Raw genomic sequence first — 24,013 nt, 5'->3', positions numbered from 1 at the left:
ATATACAGTTTAAAGTTATGAAATACAAATTCAGACTTACTCAATTCAAATTCAGTTGTCTGGTGGCACAAGATTTACACCATAGGGTGACATTAATTTGTACCTTTCAATACCAAAATCCGTTGTAAGAAGATACAGTTAGGAATCCTGGAAACATTATTTATTTTACACAACTAAATAGAAAAATACGATATTGATGAAAAATTACCTTTTTTTTTAGTTTCCCACAAGGAGCAATTCTTTACTACCACCATTGCCCTTACATTGCATGATGGCATAATGCTATGAGAGGGGGAAAAAAATACAGTAAGACAGTGTTTTTTTCCCCTCATATAGCCCTTAATGGGGAGGAAGCAGCCAAATGCTTTTTCCATTTAGTCTTATGCAGATGTGCCTCCGCAACACAGAGGTAGTGTACTGTGCGCTTTCATCCCTTCCCGGAGTTCCTTGCATTGGCCGACTCACTTAGACCGGGGCTTCTTTTTAAATGCAAATGCTCGTTTTCCGCTTTTCCGCACCTCGGCTGCCGAGTCTCAGTGGCTTATCCAAGACTCCTGTAATTCTGGGAGCGCGCCTTATCCGGCCCAGTCTGAGGCTGAATAGCCCGTCCTTGTGTGTCAGCCAAGGGAGATAACCCTAACCTCCCTCTCGCCCCTCTTCTCTCATCCCCCCATCCCATCCCATCCCCCTCCCCCTCCCCCCCCGCCCGGACAGTGGGCCGCTCTCTCCCTGCGACGGGATGGCGGATGTGTTTGGGGAGGAGCCGGCCGGGAAGCTGTGGGGGGAGCTGGGCCAGGTCGGCCTTCCTGACGACATCAACGTCCAGTCACTGTTCGATCCCACAGGTAGGTCTTGAGCCTGATCCGTCATCAGAGAGGGTTAATGCCTCTTCTACATATGTAAATGACTTGGTCAGTGCTTGTGGTGGGTCCATGTAGTCTATCTTTGCCTGCTTCACCATGTAAATAGTTTCCATCAAAGTTTGTTTAAAAATTCCATTTGTAGTGATTTCTGTGGATGGTGTCCATTAGCCAATTGACGTCTCAAGATCCAGTCATGTTCAGGAATGTGGCTGAGGTTAAACTGTTTAGATGGGCAGCAAACACACTGGTTTGGTGATTGAACTGCGACTGGGATTGGTAGAGGGGAAAGTGAAAGCTGAGGTTAATGTGATGATTGTAGTATGGAGAGTAGGTTTGAGGTTTGGAGATCCTGTCCAAGAGCAGCAGTCTTACATGGCCCTCTGCCATGCATCCCCTCACACTACGTGTGGGTTTGCTTGTGCATGTATGTACGTGTGTGTTTGTGTGTGTCCTGTTCTTGCAGGGCAATGCTGTGCCCATCTGCGCTGTGCAGCGTGGTCAGAGGGGGTGTGTCGGGGGGAGGGACAGTCACTCCTCTACGTGGACAAAGCCATCGACTCAGGGAGCACAAAGGTGAGACGTGTCTCCGCCCCTTTCTCTCCTGCTAACATCTCTTTGGGAATCACTTCCGTTTATTCATTCATTTTACTTCACTGACATTTGGCACCTTTTCCTGAGTGGCTTTTTTCTCTGCCTTTTCAGTCCAGGCCTTAGTTTCCGGCAGTACTTTTGGTTGCTAGGCCGTGCCGTTTGTCACAGGCTCTCTGCTGGTGACCTGCTTGTGATGGAGTGGTCTTGTGTGACTCGAATCGTCAGTGTGACAATTGTCTGGCAAGTTTTTACCTGGTTTCAGTGTTTGCACTCATGAAGAAACGACTTCATTTTTTCCATTATCTTGGATACATCTGAACTTCATAGTGCTAGTTTGAGGTGTGCCATCTGTCATAATTATTCATTTTCTTATTTTAATCATTTGTAATCTGCATGTGGAATATTGAGAGCTGCACAGGCTCTGAAGCCTCTGAAGCCAATGGAAATTTACTGGTGCCTTCAACTTGTGATATGCTAATGTAGATTGATTTTATTTTTTGAAAGAAAAATTAGGTCTCAGTTGAGTAGTGTGAGTAAATCAAAAGTTTACTGGCTCTCAGTTAAGTTGGAAAGCAGAGAAGCCTTACTTTAGTCCCCTGATCTTTTGATATTTTAATCCGTTCAAGAGTTTAGCATTGCCAGGGCAGTTTTGACATTGCTGTTCTTCCAATTAATGCAATGAAACATGGCTGAAAGTTTTTTCCAGCTATAATATTTTGCTACCCTCGGAAATTGTGTCACGGAAAGGACACTGCCAATTAAACAGAGTTTTTAAAAGAGAGTTTCAAATTAAATGGTATTCTTTTGAACTGGAAATACTTAAAGGAGTCCAGTGGAGTTGCTTCTCAACCCTGCCGGCTTCTCTTGGCGACAGTGTGGCCAATTATGTGAAGCCTTATAGGGCTGTCGGCCACAGCGGACCAATAGTATTACCAGGATTCTGCCCGACTGTCTGTCACACACTGATACCCTGTACTTTGCCTGGTGAGCCACCCAAAAGCCTTTTATAAAGGTATTTTGGAACTTTACATGAACATGTTAAAAATAAACCAAATACAAATGATTTTATCACAAATTTATAACTGCTTGCTCTACGTATTTAATTGTATCCTGGGTGAAATCAGTGCTGTTTTTTGCATTCAGTTTGATGCATGTTGTATTCAACATGAGGCTGAAACAGACCTCTCAGTTCTTATTTCGGTAGGTTCCAGAAACCACTGGCACTATTGCAACCATTGAGAAAAGCTAGTCCAGCCTAATTAAGGTGATGAGTTGAATCTGATAGATACAGACTTGATCAGTGACAAAACCTGGAGATTTGGCTGCCCAAGCTTACTGCTTGCTATAGCAGCATATTTTAATACACCGTGTGTTCTCTTCCCAACATAGCAATCTATGCTGCAACTTTGAATTCCCACAAGTCCCTTTTATTTTTACTAAATGCTAATCTGGACTGTTGGTTCTTGCCATTTTTAGTTTTCATCGCAACTCTTATACCTTGATCCGTAAGTCTGTCTTATAAAGGCTAACAGGAATGAAATGAGCACCTATACAGACAAAAATGTTTTGTGTTGGTCTGTGGTTACAGGAACATAATGTCTGCTCAGAAAATGAATGTCACAAAGGAGATGTCTGTGTGTGGGAGCGATCATGGTGGGGGTATGATCACATATCTGAAACAATAGTGCATACGTAGCATTTAGATCTCTTATCATAGAAAATGATTCATTTTTGTTAAATGCTCGCCATTGTTCGTAGGAGCTCTACATTGATGAGGCATAACTGCATTGATACTTCGGGTTTCTTACCGGTTTGTTTGAATGGGATGTGCCTGTTGGCTGTGAAAATTCACAAGGGCATCATTGAAATTCAGTTCAAGTGCAGAATGAGTATTATTCCATTTAAATAGTTTGGTAACATAAAAAGTAGGAGTCTATAAACATGTTTACTGCTGCAAATTATAAGAGGAAAAAAAACAAACTTTTGGCTTATATCCAGCTCAGCCAAGATGGAAATACACATACTAAACGGCACCCTTCTCTAGTTTGCAGGCGGATTTCACATTATGTGCCTGGGAGGCTTTTTTGAGGTGCCATACACGTGATATACTTCCAGACAAGTATATTGGACATGAGGAAACTGCCAGTCACTATGGCTTTGATGTAGTGGTATAAAAGGAGAAGAAAGTAGTCAATCTGATTGGACATAATGGCACACACAGTGTCATCATTATTAAAGAATGGTTTTGTCAAAGTTGGTGTGGAAGACCTTGACTGGCCTACACAGAGTCCTGCCCTCAACCCCATCCAACACCTTTGGGATCAATTGGAAAGCCAACTGCCTAATCGGTGCCCAACCTCACTAATGCTCTTCTGGCTGAATGAAAGCAAATCCCTGCAGCAATACTCCAACATCTAGTATAAAGCCTTCTCAGAAGAGTGGAGGTTGTCATAGCAGCAAAGAGTGGAACGACTCAATTTTAATGCCCGTACTTTTGGATGAAATTTTAGATGTCAGGTGTCCACATACTTTTGTACATGCAGTGTAACTTCTGTCTCAGCAACACTAGTGATTGTTCTAGCTGCACCAGACACTGCAGGTGCTCTGAGAGCAGGTAGCCTCAACCTTTTCATCTTCCATTGATTTGCTGGGGACAAAAAACAATGTCGGGCTGTTGCTAGGTCACTCCCTGGTCATTGTTGGCTGGTTAGCCAATCATGCAAGCTGGCTCCTAGTATAATTTCTAGAGCAAACCTGCCCCTTAGCCTCCTACTAAAGTAGAAGCTCACAGGTAGGAATCCATGGGGAATGTGGCTTGTTCTGAACTCTGAAATACTAAAAGCTTGTGAAGTGAGTTCAAGCTACGTTCCTTCTGTATATTTTAGCAACTGGAATTGTTCCTTGCATTACTCTTGCCTTATTTTTAAATGGGTTTTCATTTTTAGCTGTAAATACTTTTAGTTTGTAACTAATAATGAAAGCTTTAAACTGGATTTTTTTAATGTCAGTTTTTGAAAGACACAGCAAAAGCAAAATACGATGTTGTATTTAGCTAAAGCAGCCTAAAGTTGATACCTACTAGCAAAAAAGGCTACTCATCTTGAATTCTCAAAAAAGAAAACAGTAGGGCATAAACTTTGTGCTTAATTGATATATGCTATATGTTTGTTCATTTATAAAGAAGGAATCTTGGAGAATTTTGGAGAAACTGAAAGCCATTATCTAAGAGAAGTGCTATAAGGATATTTGAGATGAATTGTGTGCTCAAAACAAGCTTAGGGATGGTTACATTCAAAAGTCGGCTGACGCAAAGGCGGTTTCTGATGACTTGGCTCCACAAACTGCTTCTAGAACTGTTGGTTGATAAATGCCTCTGGAAATGTCTTTTGAAATGTGTTTTCTTGTGCTGCAGTTTTCAAATGACTGTTGGTTTCCTTTTATTATGCTGATCCTTCAGAATATTTTAGATAGACCCAAAGTGCCATTATAAAGCTAGACGTGTATTTCCTGTTTTTTTGTCACTGAAAGGGGTGACTCGTTTCTGTGTAATGCTCACTTTTTCTGTGCGAATCACAAATTCTTTTCTGTAGTAACATGGGTTTTCCACATCTTGCCAGCAAATGGAAAAAAAACAAAATGCATTAGCTGCCCATTTTCCAGGGGTACATCTTTTGATACACCGCTGGTAAACGTGCGTTTGTGTGAATGGAGGGTGTGTGATGAAATGCTGGCTGCCCTGGGCAGGGCCGCACGCTGCAGAAACAGAAGTGCAGCGTGGGGCGGGGCTCCTAGAAAGAGTGGCGGAGCGGGGTGATGGATCAGGCGCGGGGAAAGGTCGCCTCTGGCAGCGCGGCTCACTCAGCTGTGAAACGGAAAGGTCACGGCGCTCGGGAGGGCCGCCCCAGCCGGCGTTCAGCCAGCCCCCACTCTGCCCCCACTCTGCTCTGCTCTGCCCCTCTCAGCCCCCACTCTGCCCCGCTCAGCCCCTCTCAGCCCCCACTCTGCTCTGCTCAGCCCCTGCTCTGCTCTGCTCAGCCCCTCTCAGCCCCCACTCTGCTCTGCTCAGCCCCTCTCAGCCCCCGCTCTGCTCTGCTCAGCCCCTCTCAGCCCCCACTCTGCTCTGCTCAGCCCTCTCTGCCCCTCTGCTTCTGCTCAGCCTCTCAGCCCGCCCTCTCAGCTCTGCTCTGCTCAGCCCCTCTCAGCCCCCCTGCTCTGCTCAGCCCCTCTCAGCCCCCTCTGCTCTGCTCAGCCCCTCTCAGCCCCCGCTCTGCTCAGCCCCTCTCAGCCCCGCTCTGCTCTGCTCTGCCCCTCTCAGCCCCACTCTGCTCTGCTCAGCCCCTCTCAGCCCCGCTCTGCTCGCCCTCCGCCCATCTGCTCTGCTCAGCCCCTCTCAGCCCCCTCTGCTCTGCTCGTCGCCCCTCTAGCCCCCACTCTGCTCTGCTCAGCCCCTCTCAGCCCCACTCCCTGCTCTGCTCGCCCCTCTCAGCCCCCACTCTGCTCTGCTCAGCCCCTCTCAGCCTCTGCTCTGCTCTGCCCCTCTCAGCCCCGCTCTGCTCTGCTCAGCCCCTCTCAGCCCCCTCTGCTCTGCTCTGCCCCTGCCTCTAGCCCCGCTCTGCTCTGCTCAGCCCCTCTCAGCCCCCACTCTGCTCTTGCTCAGCCCCTCTCAGCCCCCCACTCTGCTCTGCTCAGCCCCTCTCAGCTCCGCTCCTGCTCTGTCTCCCCTCTCAGCCCCCCACTCTGCTCTCTCCTGCTTGCCTGCCCCTCTCAGCCTCCGCCGCTCTGCTCTGCTCAGCCCTCTCAGCCCACTCTGCTCTGCTCTGCCCTCTCAGCCCCACTCTGCTCTGCTCAGCCCCTCTCAGCCCCACTCTGCTCTGCTCAGCCCTCTCAGCCCCGCTCCTCTGCTCTGCCCCTCTCAGCCCACTCTGCTCTGCTCAGCCCTCTCAGCCCCCACTCTGCTCTGCTCAGCCCTCTCAGCCCCCACTCTGCTCTGCTCTGCCCTCTCAGCCCCCACTCTGCTCTGCTCTGCCCCTCTCAGCCCCACTCTGCTCTGCTCAGCCCCGCTCTGCTCTGCTCTGCCCCTCTCAGCCCCCACTCTGCTCTGCTCTGCCCCTCTCAGCCCCCGCTCTGCTCTGCTCAGCCCCTCTCAGCCCCCGCTCTGCTCTGCTCCCACTCTGCTCAGCCCCGCCCCGCTGTCATATTCCCGTAATTGTGTTTGTGCCCGTAATGTGCTAAACTGCCTGCACATCTCTCATTTACGCTGGAGCCAAATGCCAAGCCTGCTTTTTTGTGTGTGTACCTTGCTGTGTGTTTGTGTGTGTACATGCAAGTGCGTGTGTGCGTGTGCGTGTCTTTGCATGTTTTTGTGTTTGTATCAGGCACGGCTCAAATATGTAATTTTATTACCTTCAACTCCTTTTATTTTCATCAAATTTGTAAACACTCCTGCAGGCGGCCTAGAAATTTTAAGGAAACATGTTACAAACCAAAACATAGCACATGAAGGTTTTGGCACCTTGGTGAAAGTGGATGTTTCTTTTGAAATTGTCATTATTGTGCAGCCTAAAGTGTCTGAAGGTTAAAAGTATTTCAAATGTGTCTAACACACACTTCCTGTTTGTGGTGGAAAAAGTGAAGGGTGTTCGAAAAAGTTTGTTACAGGATTATATTGCGCTTTCAAGTGTGTATTTGGTATTAGTTTGGGTTTTTTGTTGAAACAAAACCCCCATATTACAGGCAAGGTACAACTGTTCTGCTCCGAAAGTACATTTTTTTTATTATTGTAGTTAGTTCGCCCTTATTGTTATATGCTAACATTAGCTGTAGTTTATTACAATATTGTAATCTGATTCCGGGTAAATTTTGGTTGTATTCTGTTCCGAGACCAACAAAAATATTTCCTAGCACAGGGGTTCCTTTGGTCATTGCTATTTAGTAAAATGCTAGCTAAGTTAGTTGATTATAACCAGAGGGATTCCATCCTGGGTAGTTATTTCTCGTGTTTTTATTTTTTATTATTTATTCAACGCTTAAAAAATAACAGCCTTGCAGGTCACGTAGTAGAGGCAGAAACTCTGGGGATTTTCAGGAATAGGCTTGATACTGTGTTAGATATTATCTAGTCTGTAGGTAATCAAAGCACTAGTTTAGTCAGGAAAATGGTGAGCATTGTTGGGCTGAATGGCCTGTTCCTATCATTATGTTATGTTGTGTTAAATAAAGTATGTAAGTGTTTGACTTTTGTGTGTGTATGTATGTACATGCTATTGCATGGGTAGCTGTGTGTTGCACTTACCACTGCAGGCGTGTGTGCGCATGCATGTCCATGTTTGTGTATGCGTGCGTTCCTGTGTGCATGTATGACAGCACAGGTTCCTTTCTGGCATTTCCAAGCGTATTCATGCCATTGATGGCTTCATAAAACATCTGTATATTAACATATTGAATTAAATTTTTCACACTTGCCATATTGCGTTTTGCCTGCTGCCATAAATCATCTTGGACCTGGAATTAGTTGTTGGGGAAATAAGCAAACGGCCCAGCCCCCCGGCTGCTTCTCTCAGTGAAAGTAGATGGAAAGGTTGATGGAAGGCCATGCAATTTTCTTTCTGCTCAATTCCGCCTTTCTGTCGCGCGCTTCGCCATCCTTATTGGAGAGGACACATCCATAAAGATTACCGTCTGTGGAAAAAACCGCGACCTCACAAACGCGTCGGCCCTGGAAGGCCCGGGCGGCTTACGTGTCCAGGTTTGGCTCGGTTCCCTCCGACTGCCGCATGTATGGGTTTTACTTTTTTCTCCCACGATGCTTTGCGTGGTCTCGCGCTCTGGAAAATAGCAGATGGAGGCAAAGGTCTGCGGTCTTCAGGCTGCTGCGCTTCTAATGCTGGTGCCAGTGCAGCACTTTACTGCTACTCTCTTGTCAGAAAAAATCTGCTTTTGATGTTTTTGGAAACCTGCCATAAATTTCTGCTCTCGTAGATTCTGCTAAAGTAGTTTTTCCTCGCAGCCGTATATTTTTATAGTTTTCAAAGTTCTTCTAGGATAAATAAGCAGAATACTCCAAAGTATTTCTAAGTTGACAAATTAACTGGACCCCCCCCCCCCACCCACCCACCCACCCACCAGCCAGCATGCTAATGGCAGTTGCTAGATTCTGACTTGAAGTCTCGGCCATATTGAAACACTCCTCAGAACGTAAGCAGGCAGCATACACAGTCTTTGCTTTTTCCGTTACTAAGATTCAAGTGGCCATTGGACTGTAAGAGTCTTGACGTTGCCCAGCGCTTGCTTAAATTCTGCCCTGCACACCGTGGCACAGCTGCATTTTAATTGGATGTTCATGAAGTGCATTTTCTTTTTGCTGGGATTTTTCCCTCATTATTCGCCTTGTCACTTTAATCATTAGCAAATAAATAATACTGAATGCATTTTTATTAGGATATTATTGTATGTTTTAGTTTCTCATTATTCTTAAGTTGCTTTCTGCTTAGAAGTTTTTTATAGTCATCACGAGATGCATTTATTGTACTTATTTATGTCCTCAGTAAAGGTGTGTTTATTATCCCATCAGACTGAGTTCATGACTGGGTTCTGTATGAGGTGAGGTTGTAACCGTGTCCATTGTCCTTCCCCCCCCATGCAGCACTGTGCATACTGTAAGCGCCTTGGAGCGTCCATCAAGTGCTGCGTGGAGAAGTGCGTCCGCTTGTACCACTACCCCTGCGCTGCCGCCACCGCCGGGACCTTTCAGGACATCAGCAGCCGCACCCTCCACTGCCCGGAGCACGTCCAGCTGGCCCTCCGCAGATGTACGTTTGGCCAGCGTTTGCCTAACTGGAAGACACCTAATGTTCAGATGTTAGATGTAAATTTGTGTTCTCGTATATATAATGACACGTCCCTATTTCTACGTTATTTAGCCGTATAGCATACTCTCTTATTCATGCCATTTATATTATTTGCCTACAATCCATTTATTTTGCTGGGTATTTACTGAAGCAATTCAGGGTAAGTCCTTTGCCGAATGGTACAATACCCATGCCCCACAAATGATTCAAACCACTATAACCTTAGAATTGCAAGCCCAGTTCCCTACCCATTATGCTACACTGCCAAGTGTGTGTGTGTGTGTGTGCGCGCGCGTGCCTTTGTGCCTGTGTGCCTGTTTGTGTGTGTGTGCCTGTGAGCGTGCACGTGTGCGTGTGCGCGTGTGTGTGCGTGTGTATGCCTGTATGTGGACAATAGACCATAAAAAGCTGTGCAGTTCTCATGATATACAGTGAGCTTCATAATGTTTCGGACTAATACACGTTTTTTCTCGATTTGGCTCTGTACTCCACAATTTTATATTTGTATTCAAACAATTCACATTTAGACAAACTGCACATTCTCAGCTTTTATTACAGGTTATTTTTAGACACTTTGGATTCACCATGTAGACATTACGATGCTTTATGCGTAGTCCCCCCCATTTCAGGCACCATGGACATCTGCAGTCACACAGGACGAGGCGGAAAGCCACGCTCCCACCCGTGTATTAATACGGAACTTGTTTGGGAAGTGAAAAAGATTTACGATGCGGTACGCGTGATACATGCATGTGCGCTTATTAGACAGGGCTGTTTCAAAGAGAATAGCCTCGTAACTCTGTTACGGCTCCCTTTTTTCACGTTGTTCCATTTTGTCTGTTTGTGATTTATGACCGATGGATTGATCTGTTTGTGGACCGGCGCCTAACGTCTCTGCCTCTCTTATCGTTGCCACGGCAGACGAGGACGCGGCGAACTGCGCCCTGTGCGACGGCCCCGGCGACCTGCTGGACCGGCTCTTCTGCACGAGCTGCGGCCAGCACTACCACGGCCTGTGCCTGGACGTCACCGTGAGCCCGCTGAAGAGGGCCGGCTGGCAGTGCCCCGAGTGCAAGGTCTGCCAGACGTGCAAGTGAGTCCCGCCCCTCGCGTCTGTCCCCCCTCCCCCCTCCCCCCGGCGCCCGCGAACCCTCGCGCCCGTCACCCCCGCGCACCAGCGGCCAGCCAACCCGCAGCTTCTCTTACCTGTGAGGCCCGCCCATCCCCTCGAGCGCCCGTCGTCGTCGTCGTTCTCGCTCTTTTTGTCTGCGTGCGTCCCCTGGATTTTCCACGTCTAATGTTATTATCCGGCTTGGGCGTCCGTGCGTTCCTCGTGCAGATTCACAAGCGTGTTTTACATTTCCACCGAGGCCGCTTGCTTTCTTCGCAGAAATTACATGCGGGTTTGCTGGAGATCCCAGAAAAGCACGCGCCGAAGAGACGACGCGCGTTGAAAGCTCGTTTAAAAATACGCGGTTCAATTGATGCAATCACACCGGCTCATTTGTCAGGTTGAGCATGGAACATTTTTTATTTCTAATTGTGTTCATAATGCAAAAAAGTCCCACACTTTATTTTTTTTTGGTGCCAGAATCCCTTGTCCTGGGATCCCGTTTCCCAGCCTTAAATCGTAGCCGTGCGGGCGCCGTAAGTCACGCCCGTGCCGGGAGAGTCCCGCTGATAACGGGGGTATAATTCTGAGCGCGGAGCACGGATGAGAGAGGGTGGAAAGGAAGCCCGGCTCGGCTCAACGCCGACAGAACGTGCAGGGGCTCAGGAGGGGCAGATAAGAAGGCTCGCGAATTTTAATTTAGTTTTCACCTCCTTCGTTCTCCCTCTCTCTTAATCATTTTGGCGGCTGCTCAGACGTTGGCGGTGGAGGCGGGCCGCCGCGCTCACACGCCTCTGCAGGTTAACGGAGCGTTTTCCTGCGGGAACCCGTGAAGCGAGCGTTTGATAAACATCAGAAACCGATTTGCAGATGACTGCAGAGCTCTGGAGTCTGTGTCGGTACGAATATTCATGAGGGGGGCGGAGCTGTTTGGAGTTTGTTTATGGTGTTTGAAAATAGACATTCATGAAAGGGGGTGGAGATGGCTTTAGTTATCAACCTTTGGCTAGCTGGCAGCATGCAGTCTGATTTTCAGGGGGGAAAAAAAGTCTGATTTATTTTTGTTTTTGCAGAGGCTTTAAAATAAGTGGACTTCATTAGTTTGGAAAATGGGCAAACCACTCATGCAAATACACAAGTTCCAGTGTGCAGGGATATTCACAAAGGGGGTGGAGTTTTGGAGAGTTGGTTTATGGTATTTGAAGAGCGCACACATTGATGAGGGGGATGGAGCTCTGGGGAGTTGATTTATGGTGTCTGAAGAGCACAGAGATGTTCATGAGGGGGTAGAGTAGGTTTGAGGTTCGCAAAACAGAATTGGCACCGGCGAAAGTAGGCGTTGCGCCTCCCGCTGTTTCGAAGGCCCGCCAAGGTCTGGTCCACGAGGATGAATGAGTCGACCCTGAGCGATGACTCAGTTTTTATTAATGGCGGTCTGAGTGCATTAGCAGCGGCCCTGCGTCTGGGAAGCAGGGGATTGGAGGAGAGGGTGAGGTGGGGCAGAGGGCTGCTCTTAAAATAGGCCGCAGCAAGAGGTGGCTGGGGGCGGGGGGGCGGAGGGGCGAAGCAAGGACAGGGTGTAGCTGAGAGAGAGGGAGCGAGAGAGAGAGAGGGAGCGAGTGAGGGCAAGAGGGAGAGCGAGAGCGAGAGAGAACCGGGTTTAATGACGCTCCTCCGCAGCTGTAAATATCAGATGACGTTCTCATTTACCGCGGATTTGCATTGGCGTGAAACCCCGGCCTGCGGCTTTGATTGTTCTCTGCATTCCCCCAACTGTCATAAATCACAGGGTCCACGTTCAAATTTATTTCTTAAAAAAAAAAAAATAGCCAGGTAACAAATCTTTAATGTCTTAGGATTTTTTTTTTCAGGAAAGGAAATTTTTATGGCACTAAAATATGGCTCCTTAGAGTTCTAGTGTTGTTTGGACTGTGCGTGTGTGTGTGTGTGTGTGTGTGTGTGCCCATGTGGCCTGTCTTGCAGAAGGTGTGCTCACTCCTGGAGGCCATGTGTCATCAGTCAAAATGATGCCCAACGGGTTGCTGCTCATTTTAGGGCACTGTTCTAGTGAATAGATGGGCCTAAGTATGGGATCTGCGGGGTGCCATGCAGCTAACTTTAGCGTCACCCAGGGATGGTAGGGATTCATTTGGCCAAAACAAAGGTTTTTCATCATACGCCTGCAACCTCTGCTGCTGCTTGGGGCGTCCACAAGTCCACCTGTTGAGCTGCACGCAGTGTTGCCAGTTTGGGCGAATCCCTGCCCAGTTGGGCTACTTTTTATGTTGTTGTGCAGGGAAAAATGGCTTTGGGCGGGTTCACCATTTTAAAATCTGGCAACGCTGGCCTCACGCGAGGTGTCTTCCCCTGACTCATGTCTGTGCAACAACTTTCGAACCGCGATGTGATAAGAAGTTGTAGCTGACATCATGTGGTTCTGAGAAGAGCGTATTTTTGTATGTGCTTTTGGCAGTTCCCGGGGATATTGGCTTTTTTATGCCTCCGTGACGGCACAGCCGTGGCCGGAGGCATTATGTTTTCGGGTTGTCCGTCCGTCTGTCCGTCCCGATTCTCGGGAATGCGATATCTCAGGAACGCCCTGAGGGAATTTCTTCAAATTTGGCACAGTCGTCCACTTTGACTCCGATTAGATTTTGGTGGTCAAAGGCCAAGGTCACTGTGACCTCACAAAACACGTTTTAATAAGAATTCATACGCTAATTATGACAAAGTTTCACACAATTGTCTAATAGGATAAAATGATGAAGTGATGACATTTTATATCCATACTGGCTACTGGTTGGCGGAGGCATACAACCGCGAGGCAGTATTTCTAGTTTTTCTTTTGTTTTTTTTTTGAACGGTGAGAACAGTGACTTGTTTTCCATTGCCCGCAGGTAAAGCAGTATCAATTACTTGTTCCTTAATCAATTTATTTTTCTTCTTGACTTTCAGGAACCCTGGAGAGGACAGCAAGATGTTGGTCTGTGATATGTGTGACAAGGGCTATCACACATTCTGCCTGCAGCCAGTGATGGATACTATTCCCACCAATGGCTGGAGGTGTAAGGTATGAAGTGTCAGGGCACAGAGTAAAAGGCATGACTTGATGATAGTAGCAAACCGAGTGCAATGTATGGTCATTTGAGTAAACTGTATGAGAGTATCGTATGTGTGTTGTTAGAGTGTATGGTATGAGGGAGAATACGCTGTGGAGTATTATAGCAGTGTGCTGTAGCGTAGCTCTTGGTGTATGTCTGAAGCATGGGAAACGCAGCGTTTTAATTGAGCAGTGAAGTTCTATTTGCTGGAATAATTTTCCTCCTGTGCTACTGCACAGCCTCCCCTGCCCACTTCCCTCCCCCTCACTCTACCCCTCGCTCTCAGAGTGCTGAAAATAACCATTTTACTTTAATGTCTTTTTCATCTCTCAGCCGCATGCAGGCTGGGTTATGCAGAAGAGTAGTGAGTGACACAGGCTGGGTTACTGAGAGCAGTACTGAGTGATACAGGCTGGATTGGAGAAGGGGGGCAGTGAGGGACACAGGCTGGGTTAGAGAGAGGCGCAGTGAGTGACAGGCTGGGTTAGAGAGAGGCGCAGTGAGTGACACAGGCTGGGTTAGAGAGAGGCGCAGTGAGTGACAGGCTGGGTTAGAGAGAGGTGCAGTGAGTGACACAGGCTGGGTTAGAGAGAGGCACAGTGAGTGACAGGCTGGGTTAGAGAGAGGTGCAGTGAGTGACAGGCTGGGTTAGAGAGAGGTGCAGTGAGTGACACAGGCTGGGTTAGAGAGAGCAGCAGTGAGTGACAGGCTGGGTTAGAGAGAGCAGTGATGAATGACAGGCTGGGTTAGAGAGAGCAGCAGTGACTGACAGGCTGGGTTAAAGAGAGCAGTAGTGATTGACAGGCTGGGTTAGAGAGAGCAGCAGTGCGTGACAGGCTGGGTTAGAGAGAGCAGCAGTGAGTGAAAGGCTGGGTTAGAGAGAGCAGCAGTGAGTGAAAGGCTGGGTTAGAGAGAGCAGCAGTGAGTGAAAGGCTGGGTTAGAGAGAGCAGTAGTGATTGACAGGCTGGGTTAGAGAGAGCAGCAGTGATTGACAGGCTGGGTTAGAGAGAGCAGCAGTGATTGACGGGCTGGGGTAGAGAGAGCAGCAGTGAGTGACAGGCTGGGTTAGAGAGAGCAGCAGTGAGTGACAGGCTGGGCTAAGGAGAGCAGCAGTGATTGACAGGCTGGGTTAGAGAGAGCAGCAGTGATTGACAGGCTGGGTTAGAGAGAGCAGCAGTGATTGGCAGGCTGGGTTAGAGAGCAGCAGTGAGTGACATGCTAGGTTAGAGAGAGGAGCAGTGAGTGACAGGCTGGGTTAGAGAGAGGTGCAGTAATTGACAGGCTGGGTTAGAGAGAGCAGCAGTGATTGATGTGCTGGGTTAGAGAGAGCAGCAGTGAGTGACAGGCTGGGTTAGAGAGAGCTGCAGTGATTGACTGGCTGGGTTAGAGAGAGCAGCAGTGAGTGACAGGCTGGGTTAGAGAGAGCAGTAGTGAGTGACAGGCTGGGTTAGAGAGAGCAGCAGTGATTGACAGGCTGGGTTAGAGAGACCAGCAGTGATTGACAGGCTGGGTTAGAGAGAGCAGCAGTGAGTGACAGAAGAGCTGGATGGTGTGGGTCCGGTTGGCAGGTTTCCCTCATGGGCAGCGGTGTGGCTCTCTTTAAGCTTGCATCGTTGTTAGCAGGTCGCTTGCAAACCTGGGCAACGGTACATGCTGCCAGGTTTTGACAAGCTCTGTTCCAGTCTCTGGGTTTTGCTGTGCACTCCACAACCCCAAGCACTGGGTCTGGAGACTCCATTTGGGATTTATTTTTGTTGTTTTTGTTTTGTCTTATTTCAAGGTTTTTTTTTTTTTTTCTTCTTCTTCTTTGTCCACCCCTTGTCCATTTTGGAAACCATTCTGCCATTCGGAACAGGCTGTTCATTCTCCCTTTCCCCGGTACAATGGGTTTTAATCAGTCCTTCTTTTAAAATGCTAATTCCCCCCCGGAGACCCTCCTCATGGAAAACCCCCGCTGCGCTTTTAGGTGATTGCAGGAGGTGGCGTGCGGGGGTGTTTGCTGCCTACGAGGAAAGTTCCAGAACCCTTCGTCTCCCAGTCAGCTCCCTGTCGCTCGTGTTGGCAGAAAGCCTTTGCAGCTTTGCTTTGGTGTGGAGTGAATCGTTGCCCCCAATGACATAATACCACTCATCTGCAGAACAGAAGAGAGATGAAAGAGAGATTCCTGACCTGTCATTGCAGTTTCTCGAGGGATTCTATAGCTGCATGTGTCTTTTTTTCCTGCTGTATTGGCGCACTGTAAATGCGGAATGGCAGGGCACTGTGGAACCTGCCAAACCTCAAAAGATCTGTGCCAGTAAACCCTGTGCCCAGTTCTAGTGATTGATCACCGCAATATCCACCGAAACCCGTTTCCCTTATCGTTTCTCGAATTCCTGTGCGCAAAGCCCTGTGCATGGAGTGGATGGTGAGAGATATGGAAGGACTTGGCCAGCGTAGCTGTACCAGGCGTATTGGTCTTGAATGGAAAATACCGCAGCACTCGGCATGTTCAAGGAAAAGAAGCACAATTCCACGTCCACTCACGATGGAGATGTTTGGGAACTGGATATTTCCTTTAACACTGAGATGTAGATAAAAGCATTGTGCATTATTCTGCCAGAGTCGCTGGTGCAGTCAGGCTAGGTGGGGCTTGGAGAGGAGGGGGCGGAGTTTAGCCCTCTGATCTCAGACTGATTAGCCGGCGGGCTTTCCTGTAATTAATCCCCCCTTATCCCACCAAGACCCCCCCCCCCACCCCCATCTGAGAAAACACTGGCGGCTGCCAAGGAAATCAGGGCCCTCTGTGGTCGGAGCCCCCTTTCAAGTCCCAAAATCCCCAACCTCCCGCCTGGATTTCCGACCGTCTCGACCGTCTCACCCTTTGTGGACAGGGCGGGCGAGGTCTCGCCTGACAGCCAGCGGGGTAACTCGAGACTCCGGGCCATTGGACGTGAGCGTTCCCTGGGCAGGCACCAGAGCCAACGCTTTCATCCCGGCGACAGCCCCCTCTCCAAATGTCTGCACGAGCAGATCCGCCCGTTCGCCGCTCGCCACAGCAGCCCCGCGCCTCTGGAGCGACGCTCGTCCGTGATCTTGGATGACGGCTGAAACGATAAGGTCGCCATCGGGAAGGAACGGGAGGATGCTCATTGCTTTGGGCCACCTTCGACCTGCACTCTTCAAAACCAAAATGCCGTTGGTACTTCAGAAACGTGACCTGGACAAAAAAGGAAAGAAATCACGGTGGCTGCAAAAGATTCTTCAGGTTGCGCTCTGCCAGCGGAACATGGGGGCATAGGTGGAAGTCAACCAAAAGTAAATTCCGGAAATATTTCTTTACACAGATTTGTCAATGCGTGGAGCAGCTTGCCGTGTCGTATCCCAGAGGCAGAGACTAAGTGCCGGACACTCTCTGTGTTGTAGGTAAATGGTGAGCCTTCTATAGATGGGCCGAATAGCCTTTTGTTATCACGGTGTATCATGTTCTTATCGTCCTGACTGCTAACCTGTGGAGTGCGTGCCAGTGTCAGACGGTGGTATTGCGTGTGTGAGTGAGTCGAATGGAAGCAGGACAGCACAGACCGAGTGGAGTGATCCAAGTGATATAGCGGGGAGAATGACATCAGTGCAAAGAAGAGGTGAAGGTTAATGGGCTCAGTGGCTTTGAATCATGGCGTTCTGCCCTTGTGCACGGTTCTTTATCTTAACTCCACCTGTTGGCAGCTTGCATGTAATTGGTCCGCAGAAGATCTGAGATGTACATGTCAGATAAATGCTCCGGCACTTAACAGGAAGACCGAAGGATAATCGCTTGATCGTGGAAACACTAATTGTGAAGATAAGAAAAATCATTCGTTTAACGTCTTGTGGATGCCTTCGTAGCTGGACTGTCGCGTTCCTATGGTAACACACCCAGTTTCTTTTATTTTTTCCCCCTGTATTTTTTATTTTTTACTATGTCTCTGTTTTTGTCCTATCCTCTGGCTCTTGTTTGGTCAGAAAGCTTCTGAATTGGATTTCGTTTAGGTGACTGTAATGGTCGTCTCGGTCCCCGTGACTCTCTGGTTGTACAGCATAGCCCTGCAATTTTTTTGCCTGCCTAACGATCTGCTCTAACGTCCTCAGGAACGGCTTCTGATCTATTATGCACTCGGGCTCCAAAAGAATTGCTCGTCTAGCGTTTTGGTGCTGTGACTGATCCCCTTGCGCCGTGTGCCACCAGAACTGCAGAGTGTGCATTCAGTGCGGCACCAGGACCAGTGGCCAGTGGCACCACAGCTGCCCGCTGTGTGAGGGCTGCTACCAGCAGCAGGACTCTTCGGCGCCCTGCCCCCTGTGTGGGAAGTCCCTGAAACCCGAGCTCCACAAAGACCTGCTCTCCTGTCACTCCTGCAAAAGGTACCGTATGACACATCTGCCCTCTCATACCTGTAGGAGGTCGGACATCATTGTTCTTCTCTCATCCTAGGACACACCTGTTATTCTGTCACACCTGTAATAAAGGTAGGACAGAAATGTTATTCTGTCACACCTGTAATAAAGGTAGGACACCTTTTCTGTTGCACCTGTAAAAGGAAGGGCACAGCTGCCCTCTTGTCATAGCCAAAAGTGCACTGTGAAAATTTCAATGTCATCAACCATTGATTTGGTCCATATATCCTTGCACTTGTGTGTAACATATTCTTAAGCACAATTTTAAATATAGGTGAGGCTTTTTTAAATTGCTGTTGTGTCTGGTCTTAATTCATCACAATAAAGAAATGGTACATACAAGCACATGTCCAAAATAGTGAAAATTTAGTAATGAATACGTTTCTGGCTTTTATACTGTTCACATCTGTTTTAATGCAGTTTACACAGTAATATCTTTGCAAATGTTCCATGTAATGCCTTTTGCAAATGAATTAGATTTTCTTTATTTAACCGTTCGTTAGGATTCAAATGTAAGCAGGAATGCATGGATTAAGGGGCTGGCACATTAATTAGATTTTCCTCAACTGATGTTTGTGAGGCTTTCCAGCAATTAAATCTTTATTCCTTCCACTCATTGCTGCTCAGGTCAAAAGTTCATTTTTATACTGAGGGAAGAAATACAATCGTATTGTGAGATTTTTCTTGGGGATTTTTTTTTTTTTTTTCTGAGCAGCTGAAAATGGCAATCGTGCTTCCCATTTAACAGTCATTCAGAGAAGTAGAGCTGAAAGTGAAATAACAACCGCAATTTTTCTGTTCATCACATTTTCAATACTTAGCACTTCTCCTTGTCTGTGTGATGTCCCTGTCGTCACAGGCGAGCATTTTTTGCATTTAGCTGGATAACCTTGAAGCTGCTATAGACTCAAATATTGGGCTGAAAAAAAGTCTTAATGTTGGTGCTGGAACGCACTTTGCCCCGAGTAGCACGTGTCACACGTGTGCCCAACCGCGTTCTCCTTGGGGACTGTCCTTGGACCGTGACTGTTTGGAAGGCACAGAAGTCGTGGTGGGGGTGTGAGGTGTACTAGGCACCTGTGGTAAGAAGCATCAGGCCTGCTGCACAAAAGAGCTGTTAGACTGTACCTTCTTATAAACATTCAAGGGTGTCCCCAGGATCCATCCCTTCCAAAGAATTAGAAAAATTGGCAAAAACTGCTCCTTTAAGAACGGTACTTTTTTTAGTTACTTTTTTTTTTTGTCGTGGCCGTTTAAACTTTCGACCGACGTCCTTGTCTGGATCCTTCCGGAAGGTGGTTCCACGCTGACTGTGAGAGGCAGGCGGGGGGCGACGTGGAGGCCCCGCAGAGGGACGACTACGTCTGCACCGCCTGCAAGCAAGCGGAGCGGGACCCTGCCCAGACCCAGAGCGACCCGGCCCAGGAGATGGCCGCGCCCGCTCCAGAGCCTGCCTCGGGTGAGTCTCAGACTCGAACGGTTCACAGTCCAGCTGGTGGCTAAAGAAACGGGAGCTGACCGAGTGTGCGCCCGCGTGGGTCCTCGTGAATTGACAGGGCAGTTGCAGTGACGGGATATGCCTACATGTCTGATTGGCCATTCCGGATTGGGGAACAAATTGGTTTAGGATGCGCGGTAAAATTGGCATTAAGTCTAAAAAAAAAAAAAAAGAAGTCCAATATTTTCCTTTTTCAAAAGTCGAAAAGATTTTATTAGCTTGATGTGGCTATAAAAGTTTAAAAAGCAACACCTACTTTGCATCGTGGCCCCATTTAACCTTTTATCTAGCCAGGTCAATCTAATTAATGCTTTTAAGTCTGCAAGAAGGAGAACCTTGTTAGAATTTTCTTTTTGATATTGTGAAGAAAAACCAGCCTGCTCCCAGGGAGCGCCCGTTGTTAATCCTGGAGCCAAGCAGCATTCCAGTGCTTCTTACTCTGGGATTAAGAGTAGTTTTCAAACCTCGGTGGAGGGACGGTTTGTGCCCTGTGCATATGCAGACTGCAGGATGTGTACTAAATGCTTCTGAGAATGCAGACTTACGTCTAAGATATCACCAATTATTGGCATAAAGAGGCTAGGTTTACAGGGGTTGGTCAGATACGTTTTCCAACAGTTTTGTAAGGGAACAGCTTTTCCTTTGGAGTTGAGCCATCTTGCCCATTTTGTGTTGAGCTGTCTTGCCCATTTCTCCTCTGAATAGGTCAACTCATTCATTTGTAAATGGAATTTCTTCAGGAAGGAAATGGGTTAGCATTAGTATAGCATGTTAGCGTTAATCGCAATGGCACTGACATTGTGCGAAGGGATGCACACTTGAGACCAGTAGTAAGGGGGAGAGAGGGGGAAGTGTGTGACTATCCGGAAGGTAATTGCAGTGAAGGTGTTCGTCCTCCCCCCGGACTCTCTCGGCTCTTGAGACTGTTTCCTTTCCTTTCTGATATTTCACGATCTGCAAAACAAATAAAGGGCTTTGATAGGTGAACTAAAGCTGCAAAAGAAGAAAAAAACCGTCAACCGTTTGTTTTGTAGTGTTGATTTTACCTTGTCAACTACACAAGCCGTTTGCTGGCTATTGTAATGTTTGTAATAACAAAGAGGTGTATTGCTGTGTGGTTATTTAGTTGGATTGGACTGCCAGAGGTATTCCCTTGTCATGCTAATGCTATATTTGGACAGATGAGTGCTCGTTGTTGGCTCTTGTGTGTAGGCCGCGGCGTATGGAGAAAGGCTTACGCATCGCTGCCCCTCCCTTCCGTAAAGAAAGAAATATAAATCAGCGCATTAATTGCAGCCTTTTTCGCCTAAGCGGAATCTGACAGAATCCAATCACGGAAAGCCAAAGGTGGTTTGTGTCGGAGCTGTTGTTTCTCACCCCGAGAAATTGGGCTGGTTTCCTCCTCTCCGGGGAAATGAGATGAAAAGATCTACTTGGCCGATGACACCGGCTGGCTGCTTGTAGCTGCAGGGTTCGCGGACCTCAGAAATGGGGGCTTGTCAACAGGGTGAATGTGATTGTGCCCTTGCTGAGGTGGCCCGGCTGCTCAGAGACTGTGCTGTACCGTGAGGCTTGGCTCAGGCTAGGGAAAGGTGCGGTAGTGTAGGGTGCAGTAACGGGTGGGGTGGGGGGGGCGGGTCCAGCGTGCCCTTTCGGAATCCTGCGTTAAGGCCTCATCCGCAGCGCGGACCTCAGACGGTGCGTACGGACCTCCACGCGTGAAGATGTGTGGAGTGTGTGGAGCGAGGAGTTTGAACTGAACTGCACCTCCTGGAGCAGCTCATTTCTCCATCTGAATGTGCCTCTCCAGAGAATTGATAATAATAACGATCATTTATGATTAAAAAAAAATACAAATAAATAAATGAATAATACATAGGGTCATGATGTGTTCCTGTCTTCTGCAGTGCTGTCCTCCAGCAGCAAGAGACTTTTTAAGCAATCGACACATTGCTGTATCTTAATTATCTCAATGAATCAATCAGTTACCGCGGTGGTGTCCAGTGTTATCCACCAAGGGAGCCCGGCGCTATGACCCGATTCAGCTGATGGATGAATCATCAGTCAGCCGAGACCTCAATTAGCTGAACCTGGTGTAGTATCGCTGAGCTAGATGAGGTTGGACAGGTCTCGCTTAGGCACACGCACCTTTGCGCCTTAATTGTACGGTTGGCTTTTGATTGCTCACCGCTGATTACTGCAATTAGAGCACCTACAGTCTTGAGGACTGGGACTGAAATGCTGATTAAATCTTTCCCGGGTCAGTTTTTCAGAAAGAGGAAACTCGGAAAAAGAAAATGGCTCATGGCTTTAATCATAAGAAAGAATGGCGGTCATTATCAATCAAGTAAACTTCTTTATAGAACACCATTTACATAATAATAATAATATTAATACTAATAATTATACTAATACTACTACTAGTACTACTACTACTACTACTAATAATAATAATAATAGCAACAAGAACAATTATTATTGGCATTATTATTTGCTTCTAGCATATTAAAAAGATTTAAAATGGAGGGGATTGAGGTGCTGAACAGAATCCCTGCCGCTTCCAAGGCGATCGGTATTCTTTGCACAAAAACAAAATCCAGATGCCCTCATGCCGAAGCCTGGTGCCTTGATGAAAAGGAGCAGCGCACCTTGACTGAAGTGTGTTTTGCTCGGAAACGCTCCAGAGTGACTTTTTTCACATTCAGCATGTTATCGGCGTATCCGGCCCGGGTTCCACACCGCGCTGTGCTGCGGGACGCGCCGGCCTTGTGTGGGCTTCGGGAGCTCCGCCCTCCAGGTTTACGAGCCGGCGTGTTTAACGCCGCGTCACGCTGAGGGTGTCTAAGAGCCGAGCGTCGCCGCTCTCTGCGCTCTGTGAGTGATCTGTCCTGGCTACCGGGTGAGACGCGTGGAGCCTTTATTGATTTCTTGAGTCAGGGTGAGTCAGAGCTCTACCTCCCTCTGGAGGGGCGGGGGGCGGTGCTGACCCTGTACCTGACACCGGCCCCCCTGAGCTGGGGTGTACCGTCTGCTCACCGCTCCTCCGTTTCTCTCTGTCAGGAGGCCGGTGGCACGCTGGCAGCTCCGCTGCTCTGAGTCAGGCCTGGATCTCTGTGACAGCCCCACAGTGTCAGACGCCTGAGAGCGCCTCTCAGGCAGGCACAGTGTGATCCTTCGGTGCGATGTCTCTCACTCCCTGTCTCTGTGTCTCTGCCTCTCTCTCTCTATCTCTCTGTCTCTGTGTCTCTGCCTCTCTCTCTCTATCTCTCTGTCTCTGTCTCTCTGCCTCTCTCTCTCTCTATCTCTCTCACTTTCTGTCTCTGTCTCTCTGCCTCTCTCTCTCTATCTCTCTGCCTCTCTCTCTCCATCTCTCACTCTCTGTCTCTCTGCCTCTCTCTCTCTATCTCTCTGCCTCTCTCTCTCTATCTCTGTGTGCTGCGAGTGGGAAAGTGATTTGCTGGGTAAGAAAATCTGATTATAAATTAAGAAAATTTGAGAAATATGAGTCTAGGAGGAAGTGCATCTCTGTTTTCACCTCTCCTGTCTTAGTGACCACATAAACGTTCTTCTTTGTGTCCGTCTTTTCAATGGCTAAGGTGTGATCACCCAGCCTGCACTTGGTCACGATCTGTCTCTACTAGAAGAAGAGATATCCTGCCTGTGTGTAATCTCTGTTTAGGGCCCAATAGTTTGGTTTATTTGGGATTTGGTACTGGTCTTCCAATGTTCCAAATATATGGTTTTGAATTGTTTCATAGTTTGGTTGACTCTAATTGAAAGTTGTGAAGCAGTGAAGTGGTTTGTGTTAGGTATGGGTTAGTTCAGATAGGTTCAGAACCAGCTGACTGAGGAGACACTTTCCTGGGGTGACCTCTTGGGTTTTTAGTGCCTTATATTGTAATGAGTTTTCCAGGCTAGTTTTTAGATGCTCAATAAAATTTAATGCCCTTCTCTGGACTTGAATAAGAATTGGATATCTCTCTTAATTCCACCCTGCATGCATTATTTGGAGTATTCCTATTTACCTGTAGGACATTTTTGCATGCAGAATTTCAGCTGGATGTTTTTCCCATCCCATACTATAGTTTTGCTGACTGACTGGACCCCATATTTCACTTCCATATAGCACAATTCAGGTTTGTCCAGATTCCACTGGGAATGTTTATTTTATGGAATCTTTTTTGATTGCGCAAAAAGCTATACAGGGTTTTTCTTTTACTGCTGTCGTGCCCAGTCCTGTGCCATGGAGGACCAACAGTATGCAGGTTGTCATCACAATCAACTGCTACACCTGCTGATTTCACTCATTAACACACCGTCAACCAGAGAGGAGGGAACTAATTGGTGAAATCGGCAGGTGAAGTGATTGGTTGGAATGAAAGAATGACCTGCATTAACTTAGCCCTCCTTGGCATGATTGGGAACCACTGTTTTAATGCATTGACTGCTTAGACCTAATCTTACTGATGCACTGATTTTTATTCCAATATAATCATAACTTAGTTTATGTTCTAGGGCGGTATTTCCTAGAGTAAAGCAAAGAGTAAAGAGTGTCTGGGCTTTATTTGGAAGACCACACTGTAATTTT

At 47.7% G+C, this 24,013-nt stretch overlaps 1 protein-coding gene across 1 annotated transcript in view; it reads left to right on the top strand.

Moving 5' to 3' along the window:
* Positions 1-24,013, top strand: part of kmt2ca (lysine (K)-specific methyltransferase 2Ca) — a 149,859-nt gene that overhangs the window by 57,158 nt on the left and 68,688 nt on the right. Inside the window, exons 7-13 of the mRNA XM_064334063.1 lie at positions 715-845; positions 1,327-1,436; positions 9,097-9,262; positions 10,223-10,394; positions 13,368-13,482; positions 17,719-17,894; positions 19,223-19,386. Coding sequence (XP_064190133.1) covers positions 715-845; positions 1,327-1,436; positions 9,097-9,262; positions 10,223-10,394; positions 13,368-13,482; positions 17,719-17,894; positions 19,223-19,386 — 1,034 coding nt within the window. The remainder of the gene's footprint in view (positions 1-714; positions 846-1,326; positions 1,437-9,096; positions 9,263-10,222; positions 10,395-13,367; positions 13,483-17,718; positions 17,895-19,222; positions 19,387-24,013) is intronic.

Source organism: Anguilla rostrata, chromosome 4, assembly GCF_018555375.3.
Source record: "Anguilla rostrata isolate EN2019 chromosome 4, ASM1855537v3, whole genome shotgun sequence".
NCBI lineage: Eukaryota > Metazoa > Chordata > Actinopteri > Anguilliformes > Anguillidae > Anguilla > Anguilla rostrata.
The sequence above is the reverse complement of the archived record's forward strand: the minus strand, read 5'-3'. Positions and strand labels throughout refer to the sequence as shown.